Source organism: Eriocheir sinensis, chromosome 50 (assembly GCF_024679095.1).
Source record: "Eriocheir sinensis breed Jianghai 21 chromosome 50, ASM2467909v1, whole genome shotgun sequence".
In the NCBI taxonomy this organism is placed as follows: Eukaryota; Metazoa; Arthropoda; class Malacostraca; order Decapoda; family Varunidae; genus Eriocheir; species Eriocheir sinensis.
Window position 1 is genome coordinate 826,262 of NC_066558.1, and position 10,000 is coordinate 836,261.

Consider the following 10,000-nt stretch of genomic DNA (forward strand, 5'->3'; position numbering starts at 1 on the left):
AGAGAGAGAGAGAGAGAGAGAGAGAGAGAGAGAGAGAGAGAGAGAGAGAGAGAGAGAGAGAGAGAGAGAGAGAGAGAGAGAGAGAGAGAGAGAGAGAGAGAGAGAGAGAGAGAGAGAGAGAGAGAGAGAGAGAAAATGAAAGAATTGGAAAGATGATTTGAATTTTGAACAACAAGAAGGAAAGAAGGAAGGAAGGAAGGAAGGAAGGAAAGAAGGAAAGAAGGAAGGAAGGAAGGAGGAGGAAAGGGAAGGAAGGAAGGAAAGGGAGGAAAAAAGGAAGGAAGGAAAAGGAAGAAAGGGAGGAAGGAAAGGGAAGGAAGGAAGGAAAAGGAGGGAAGGAAGGAAGGAAGGAAAGAAGGAAGGAAGGGAAGAAAGAGAAAGGAAGGAAGAAAGAACATAAGGAAGGAAAGTAAAGAAAAAAGAGAAAGAAAAGGAAAAGAAGGAAAAAAAGGAAGAAAAAAAACATAACCAAAACAAAACACACACACACACACACACACACACACACACACACTTACCAGCAGCGTGTAAATCGTCTAGCACCAGAACGAGAGGAGGGGAGGAGAAAGAGGAGGCGGAGGAGGAGGAGGGGGGAGGTAAGGAAGAGGAGGAGGAGGAGGAGAGGTGGAGGGTGGAGGAGGTGGAAGAAGCGGCTCCTCTCGGCCAGGTGTTAGCGAGGAGATGACACAAATCGAGGCTGTTTGTTCCCGTCACTCTGAAAATAATAATAATAATAATAATAATAATAATAATAATAATAATAATAATAATAATAATAATAATAATAATAATAATAATAATAGGAGAAAGAAAAGGAAGAAGAGGAGGAAGTAAGAGGAGGTAAAGAAGAAGAGGAAGAAGACTGGGAAGAAGAAGAAGAAAGGAGGAGGAGGAGGAGGAGGAGGAGGAATGAAGAAAAGAAGAGGAAGAAGAAAATTATGCAAAAAGAAAACAAAGAGAAAACAAAGGAAGGAAGAAAGGAAGAGAGGAAGAGGAAGAAAGGAAGGAAGACAGGAAGAAAGGAAGAAGAGGAAGAAAGGAAGGAAGACAGGAAGGAAGAAAGGAAGAAGAGGAAGAAAGGAAGGAAGAGAGGAAGAAGAGGAAGAAAGAAAGGAAGAAAGGAAGAGAGGAAGACAGGAAGAAAGACGAAGAGGAAGAAAGGTATAGTTAATTCCTCTTCTCCTTTCTTCCTCTTCTTCTTCTTCTTTATCTTCTTCCTCTTCCCTTCTTCTATATTAACTCTCATTTTTGCACTCTCTCTCTCTCTCTCTCTCTCTCTCTCCTTCCTTCCTCCATCTCTCTCTCTCTCCTTCCTTCCTTCCTTCCTCCATCCTTCCTCCCTTCGTCTCTCTCTCACCCCCCTCGTCTCTCTCTCTCTCTCTCTTCCTTCCTTCCTTCTCTCTCTCTCTCTCTCTCTCTCCCTCTCTCTCTCTCGTACATACCTGAAGACTTTAACCGCATTCTCGTCAATCTCCCGTCCTGAGTTGACCACATAGAACTCCGCCAGCGTGCGAGCGAGCGTCGTCTTGCCAACCGAGGGCGGCCCGGCCAGGACGAGGCGGCGGTGCTCGACGAGGAGGGTTGCCAGCTGTCTGAGGGCGGGGGCGGGGGTGAGGGAGGCGAGGGCGGCCGAGGACACATTGCCGACAGCCTCTCCGTCTTTCTTGTGTCCTGCGTCCTGAGTGAGAGAGAGATTTACATAGATTTACATAGAAAATCAGACCACACAGACCCCATGGCTCCAAAACGTTGCATTTCTACTCTAGTTGATATTAAGTTGAAGGAAGTGACGGTCCTGAGAGAGAGAGAGAGAGAGAGAGAGAGAGAGAGAGAGTAAATAAATGTGATAAAAGAGAAGAAGCAGAAGAAAGAAGGGAAGAAAAGAAAGAAAGGAAGAAGTAAAGAAGGAGGAAAAGAATGAGAAAAACGAAGGAAGGAAGGGAGGAAGGATGGAAGGCAGGAAGGAAGGAAGGAAGGATGGAAGGAAGGAAGGAAGGAAGGAAGGAAGGAAGGAAGGATGGAAGGCAGGAAGGAAGAGAGGAAGGATGGAAGGAAGGAAGGCAGGAAGGATGGAAGAGAGGAAGGATGGAAGGAAGGAAGGCAGGAAGGATGGAAGAGAGGAAGGAAGGAAGGAAGGAAGAGAGGAAGGATGGAAGGCAGGAAGGAAGGAAGGAAGGGAGGGAGGAAGGAAGGCAGGAAGGAAGGAAGGAAGGAAGGAATGTTATGTTAGGTCAAGGTCAAGATAGGTCACCCACTCTTGTTGCTGGAGGAAGAAGAAGGAGAGGAGAAAAAAGGAGGTGGAAAAAACGTACAGAGAAGAAAAAAGAAAAAAAAAGAAGAAAAACAAGAAAAAAACAAAATTACCCCCCCCCCCCACCCTCATCCACCCCCTCATCCACATACCTTCAACCACACCATGACGGCATCCACATCCCCCACACAGTAGCCATAAGGGAGCAGTTCGGGTCTGGGCAGGTGTGGACCGCTAACGACCTCCTCCACCTGATAGCTGTCGAGGGCGGAGGCGTCGAGACCCAACGCGGAGACCGGGTCGATGGAGTTGCCGTAGGCCTGGGAATATGATAGATAGATAGATAGATAGATAGATAGATCGATAGATAGGTGGGTTAGGTTAGACACTGGTTAAGATAGGTAGATAGATAGATAAATAGATAGATAGATTGATAGGTAGATAGATTGATAGATAGATAGATAGTTAGATAGATAGATAGGTGGGTTAGGTTCGACACTGGTTAAGATAGTGATGCCAGAAGATAGTTTGAAGATAGTTAGTTGATGAAGAAGAGGAGGAGGAGGAGGAGGAGTTAGGAAAGGAGAAAGATATAGGAAGAAAAATGAGAGAAGAAAAGGAAGAAAGGAAAGGGAGGAGGAGGAAGACGAAAGAGGAGAAGGAGGAGGAGGAGGAGGAGGAGGAGAAAGAAAATGAAAGAAAGAGGAGGAGGAAAATGAAGAAAATAAAGGAAAAAAAAGAAGAGAGAAAGGAGGAAAAGAAGACAGAAAAGAAGACAAGGAGGAAAGAAGGAAGAGGAAGAAGAAGAGGAAGAAGGAGAAGAAAGAAAACAAGAGGAAGAAAAAGAAGAAAGAAAGGAGAGAAGAAAAGAGGAAGAAAAAAAAAAAAAAAGAAGAAAAAAGAAGAAAAAAAGAAGACAAAGAAGAAAAAGAAGAAAAAAAACATTGACTCACCTTCAGCGAATTAACCACCATCGTATCGAGCTGCTCCCAAGTGGTTTTGGGGCCCACGGTGATGTTCCCGATGTGGGTGGTGGAGGAGGTGGAGGCGGGTGGTGGTGAGGTGGAGGTGGTGGTGGAGGTGGAGGTGGTGGGGCCCTGGGTCATCACCACCACGACTTTCATTTGGTGTCCGTCGCTGTGTGGTGTTGAGTTCGTCCCTGGTGGTGATGGTGGTGGTGGTGGTGATGGTGGTGGTGATGGTGATGGTGGTGGTGATGGAGGTTTGGTAATTCTTATTTTTATTTTATTATTTCATTATTTACAACTCTCTCTCTCTCTCTCCATTGTGGTGATTCTATAGTTTAAGTTGTCTGTATTTGTTGGGGTTTTAGTGCTTGTTCGTTTTAGTGTTTCATATGTATCGTTCGGGATAGGTGATTCGTATGTAATATGAATCGTATTATATGGTTTCGAAACTAACGTATCTTATTTCTTCGTCGATGAAGCCAGTGTACTCGGGCTGCAGGCACTGTGCGCACCTAGGGTTTTCTTGCCGAGTAAAGCCTAGAGAAAAGGGCTTTTGAGGTGGTTTACTTATTCCCTCACGACAATTTACTCGGCAAGAATCCATGAAGCAAGCTGGAGATGGAGAGACTACTGAAACCTGAACGCTTCGAGGGTGCACAAGACGCTACGCCTGCTGAGTGGAACCACTGGCTCTGCACCTTCAGTAACTTCATTCAGTCTATATCTCCTGCCTCTGCTATCATTGAAGCCGTACGTAAGTGGAGACTTTTTATTTTGGGCCTCAAATTCACTCTTGTCACTGACCAACAAGCTGTATCCTTCATGTTTGACTCGCGGCATTCCTCCAAAATTAAGAATGACAAAATATTAAGATGGCGTCTCGAGCTCTCTGAATACTTGTATGACATTAAGTACCGACCAGGTCCTCAAAACATCCCTTGCGACACACTGTCTCGTGCATGCTCGGTTAATACTAGCCCAGGCTCAGTCTCTCTCGAACAAGTACACGTGTATGTGTCATCCTGGCGTCACAAGACTTTATCATTTTGTAAAAGTTAAGAATCTGGCTTTTTCTCTAGATGTAAGGAGGGTTTGTTCTCAATGCAGTATTTGTTCAGAATTAAAACCTAGATTCTTTAAACCTCCAGTTAAGAACCTGATCCATGCAGCGCAACCCTTTGACAGAATCTCTCTTGATTTCGCTGGACCGAAACCTTTTACTACAAAGAACAAATACCTCCTGGCAATGATAGACGAGTACTCTAGACTCCCATTTGTGTTCCCATGCCCAGATATGTCTGCTCAGACTGTTAAAGCTTGCTTCCCTAAACTGTTCTCTATGTTCGGTTGTCCATCATCGGTTCATTCGGACAGAGGAACACAGTTCATGTCTCGTGAAGTCGCAGATTTTCTGTTGAGCCACGGTGTCGTCATGACCCACTCCACTCCCTACCACCCCCAAGGTAACGGACAATGTGAAAGAGAGATTGGTACTATTTGGAACACTGTACGCCTAGCACTCAGATCCTCCAAACTCCCCGAGTCTCAGTGGGAACTAGTTCTGGACAGAGTACTTCATTCCATTCGGTCCCTCCTTTGTACTGCCACCAATCAAACCCTTCATGATCATTCCATTCGGTCCCTCCTTTGTACTGCCACCAATCAAACCCCTCATGATCATTCCATTCGGTCCCTCCTTTGTACTGCCACCAATCAAACCCCTCATGATCATTCCATTCGGTCCCTCCTTTGTACTGCCACCAATCAAACCCCTCATGATCATTCCATTCGGTCCCTCCTTTGTACTGCCACCAATCAAACCCCTCATGATCATTCCATTCGGTCCCTCCTTTGTACTGCCACCAATCAAACCCCTCATGAAAGGTTATTTTCTTTCCCTAGGAGATCATCTGGTGGTTACTCCTTGCCTTCCTGGCTTGCCACACCTGGACCTGTCCTGCCGCGGAAGTTTGTTCGTAATTCCAAATCGGATCCGTTAGAGGAAGAAGGTGGTCTCGAGAGTGCTGCACCACACTACGCCCACATTCGCCGTCCGGATGGGAGAAGGTCCACCGTCTCCACGAGGGACCTGGCCCCAACCCCCAAGGAACAGACAACCGTGCAAGAGAACATCAATGGGACAACACCCACTGAAGAGATTTCGGCTCCAGAACAGACTTCTACCGACGACAGCGATGGAGGGGCAGCCACTCCTGACGCTTGTTACCCAGCCTCCGATGACACCAGACTTCCGGACACAAGAAAAAGCGACTCGCCCGAAACTTCCGAAGAAAGACCTGAACCACGAAGACGTTCAACAAGAGTCAGGAAAGCTCCGGATAGACTAGGCGTGTGATATGTACGCAATTATTTGTAAGAGGGGGAGAATGTGGTGATTCTATAGTTTAAGTTGTCTGTATTTGTTGGGGTTTTAGTGCTTGTTCGTTTTAGTGTTTCATATGTATCGTTCGGGATAGGTGATTCGTATGTAATATGAATCGTATTATATGGTTTCGAAACTAACGTATCTTATTTCTTCGTCGATGAAGCCAGTTCACTCGGGCTGCAGGCAATGTACGCACCTAGGGTTTTCTTGCCGAGTAAAACCAAGAGAAAAGGGCTTTTGAGGTGGTTTACTCATTACCTCACGACACCCATCAATCCATCTATCAACCTCTCTCTCTCTCTCTCTCTCTCTCTCTCTCTCTGTCTCTTGTCTCTCTCTCACACACATACACACATACACGCTCTCTCTCTCGCTGTCTCTCTCTCTCTCTCACATACATACACACATACACACTCTCTCTCTCTCTCTCTCTCTCGCTGTCTCTCCATTTCCTCCCATACTTACTCGATAGCGGAGAGGAGGAGGAGGAGGAGGCGGAGGAGAGGGAGAGGGCTGCAAGGGTGTGCGTGAGGGGGGGGAGGTGCGGGTGCTCGGGTGTCCCCCCCTGCGGCCCTTTCAACAGCCCTAGGAGTCGCAAGTTTTCCTCTCGTAAGCCTTGAGACTCTACCTGTAAAATGGGGGATGTGAGGTTAGGTTAGGTTAGGTTAGGAGGAGGAAGAGGAAGAAGGAACACACCAGCAATACCCACAACACACCTGCAACACCCACAACACACCTGCAACACCCACAACACACCTGCAATACCCACAACACACCTGCAATACCCACAACACACCTGCAACACCCACAACACACCTGCAATACCCACAACATACCTGTAACCTGGCTATGGTGTCCGCCTGTGCCTGGATCTGGTGTTGGGCTGACAGCGCCTCGAGTCGACAGTCCGTAAGAGCCCGCTCCTTCTCCTCCAGCTCCTCTCGTAACCTCCTGAGCTCCTCTTCCTGGTTCTCCACGGCGTTCCTGGTGACGAGGGGGACAGGTGAGGGGGTGAGGGGGTAGGTGAGGTACACACACACACGCACACACAGAAACGCACACGGAGAAGGAGGAGAGGAAGAGGAAGAGTGAGAGAGAGGAATGATTGAGAGATTATATGGATTTTCGAACACACACACACACACACACGAGGAAGGAAGAGGAAGGAAGAAGGAAGAGAAAAAGGAAGATGAAGAGAAAGGAAAAAAGTCTTGAAAGATGATGTGGATCTTTGAACAAACACACACACACACACACACACACACACACACACACACACACACACACACACACACAAACACACTTACTGTTTGTTCTGCTGGGAGCTCAAACGGCGCACAAACAGACTGGGCGAGTGAAACTTCCTGGGCAGCGTCAAGGAGGAGGAGGAGGAGGAGGAGGAGGAGGTGAAGGGATGCTGGGAGGTTTTGGTATTGGGCGGAGGAAGGATATGGTGGTGAAGGAGGTGCTGGTGTTGGTGGTGATGAATTGGAGGTGCGGGGAGGTGACGGACGGCCATATTGGTGGTGTGATGGAGGGGGAGATCGGCAAGTTGACCTCCGGGGTGTGAGTTGACCTCGGCGTGACCTTCCGTTTGCTTGGGGGTCAGCTTCCGTCCGTTTCGACTGAAGGCGCGGCGGAAGGAGCTGCGTAACTGTGGAGGTGGTGGTGGTGGTGGTGTTAGTGGTAGTGGTGGTGGTGGTGGTGTGGTGGTGTTAGTGGTGGTGGTGGTGGTGATGGTGTGGGGGAGGGGGGTTAGTGGTGGTGATGGTGTGTGTGTGTGTGTGTGTGTGTGTGTGTGTGTGTGTGTGTGTGTTATGTTGTGTGGGTTAAAAAATAAATAAAAGATAAATAAAAAATTGAGATAACACAAATAAATTATAAAACAACAACAACAATGGTAATAATAACAATGATGATGATGATGATGATGAAGGTAACCACACATTAATTCTCCACCCTTTAATAATTGGATGAGTCAGATTAATTAGGCCTTCCCCAGTGAGGCATTAGGGGTACAAAGGCTGGGTTGGGGGTTAGGATCTCACCCTTTTAGTCGTATGCTGCGCTAGGCTGTTATGGGGGGTGAAGGGGGTGAGGGGTGAGGGGGGGGATGTGGGGGGGGATTAATTGGTGGTTTAATTTGCTAGTCAGCATTTATTATTCTTAAAAAAATATTATTAGGGTTTAGTAGATGTGTGTGTGTGTGTGTGTGTGTGTGTGTGTGTGTGTGTGTGTGTGTGTGTGTGCAGGGTCGGATCCAGACCGCTGCCACAGCACCGGTCAGTCTGAGGTCACCGGTGCGGCATCGGTCAGATTTTGCCGCCAAAATTCAACGTATTCCCTCGCTGGTCCGCAAATTATTAAGTTAAGCAGAATTGGATGTTTTATACCGATGAAAAATATATTAATGGTAACACGAAATTATTTAATATAATAATATGTAATATTTTGAGTGAATGGTGCGTAGTACATAATACTAGTATACTCGTATTCTGTGGTAATGCGTCACTAGTCAACTACTGCCGTGCGTGTACCAGACAGCAGGACACTGGGCTGGCCGCGCGGGCCTGCCACAAACCATCAGCGCATGAAGACCGTCGGCCCCGCACACACCAGCACTGCTGTCTGCTGCCTGTCTGTACGTGTCTTTTTCTTGTTATCCATATTGTCTAATTCTTCTGACAGGTGGCCTATCAATAACAATTCTAGTTATAATGCAGCAAATAGTGTACATTCGTACAAGTAAACAAAGGCACTTTTATTCGAACATCCCAGCTGACTTTGCGCGCGCGCGATCGATAAACCACAAGATTCTGACAAAATTTGCATCTGTCAGATTTGGGGTCTGGATCCGGCCCTGTGTGTGTGTGTGCGTGTGTGTGTGCGCTATTTACAACAAGACCAGACTTACGGACGACCATGAACTGTATGTACAGTCAATGACAGTTTAGCATATACAAGTAATAATGCTGTATTGCACTTACGACTAATGTGTTTATGCATACCCAAGCATGTTTACCTGTCCTGCCTCACACACACACACACACACACACACACACACACACACACACACACACACACACACACACACACACAGACGGAGGTCTGAGCCCTGCTCAAGGCAGGATTTTTCTGCTGCCAAGCAGCGGTTACTGTCCCCCTTGAGCAAGGGCACCAGTGCCCAGACACACACTAATGAGCCTTGCTCTCATTAGGAGGATGTTTGTTGGCAATGACGAGCCCAGCTCGTGATCAGGCCGTGGTGAACACACACACACACACACACACACACACACACACACACACACACACACACACACACACACACACACACATGAAGCACCCAACCAATCAAGGAGGCAAATAAAAAAAAGCCTTGCTAACCAAACCCTTGACATAAGCTGACCTTATTCCACCTCTCATTCTACCCGCTTCCCTTACCTGCCAGCCCCTCCACACTTCTACCATTCCACGTCTTCCCTAACAGCCTATTCCCCCTCTCCACCCCTCCACATCTTCCCTATCACAGCCTCTCCACCCCAGCACATCGCCCTGTCACAGCCTCCTGCCGTGTCTTACCCAGCTCCGTTTTTTAAGCTTAGCGGCCTGGCCTGGCGTGTTAAGGGCGTCCTGAGGCATGAGTTTATGAGGCATGAGTGTGGCGGCGGCGGCGGCAGCGAGGGAGGGGGTGTTGAGGGATGCATAGGAGGTGAGGGAGGTGCCACTGACTGTTGAGGTGACGCTGGACACACTGTCGCAGGAGAGTTGGCGCTCCATGCTGATGTAACCTGTGTGGGAGGGAGGGAGAGAGAGAGGGGGTGAGATAATGTGACCTGTGAGAGAGAGAGAGAGAGAGAGAGAGTCAGCAGCCTCACCTGAACTGACTGACTGGCACACTGCTGAACTCTGCTGCCTCAACACTGCTGCCGTTCTCCTGATCTCAGCGGCCTCCGTCTCCTGCAGGAAGGTCAACGAATGGGGTTAGGAAAGGAAAATAAAAACAATCGTAAAAATCACAATAAAATATAAAATAATACACAGGTGAGCAGATGGACAGGTGAGTGATTAGTACCTTGAGGTCAGGCGATGAGGCGAGTCGCTCCAGCCTGTTGGTGACGCTGTTCATGGTCTGCTCCAGCGCCGAGACCACACTGGCCTGCTGGGATTACAAGACCATTAGCACACCATTAACACTACCATTACCAACACACTGGCCTGCTGGGATTACAAGACCATTAGCACACCATCAACACTACCATTACCAACACACTGGCCTGATGACATTATTAACAGCCCATTAGCACACCATTAACACTACCATTACCAACACACTGGCCTGATCACACTATTAACAGCCCATTAGCACACCATTAACACTACCATTACCAACAC

The 10,000-nt window shown here is 47.7% G+C and overlaps 1 protein-coding gene across 4 annotated transcripts in view; it reads right to left on the minus strand.

Moving 5' to 3' along the window:
- Positions 1-10,000, minus strand: part of LOC126982104 (neuron navigator 3-like) — a 35,222-nt gene that overhangs the window by 2,618 nt on the left and 22,604 nt on the right. For 2 of the 4 annotated variants that reach the window (XM_050833833.1, XM_050833832.1), the window contains exons 4-13: positions 9,681-9,767; positions 9,484-9,565; positions 9,188-9,396; positions 6,913-7,259; positions 6,442-6,589; positions 6,071-6,233; positions 3,205-3,410; positions 2,404-2,571; positions 1,443-1,678; positions 519-715 (exon numbers count right to left, since the gene is read on the minus strand). In XM_050833833.1, the coding sequence (XP_050689790.1) occupies positions 519-715; positions 1,443-1,678; positions 2,404-2,571; positions 3,205-3,410; positions 6,071-6,233; positions 6,442-6,589; positions 6,913-7,259; positions 9,188-9,396; positions 9,484-9,565; positions 9,681-9,767 (1,843 nt within the window). The remainder of the gene's footprint in view (positions 1-518; positions 716-1,442; positions 1,679-2,403; positions 2,572-3,204; positions 3,411-6,070; positions 6,234-6,441; positions 6,590-6,912; positions 7,260-9,187; positions 9,397-9,483; positions 9,566-9,680; positions 9,768-10,000) is intronic. The other 2 variants (XM_050833834.1, XM_050833835.1) reach the window with 2 other exon arrangements.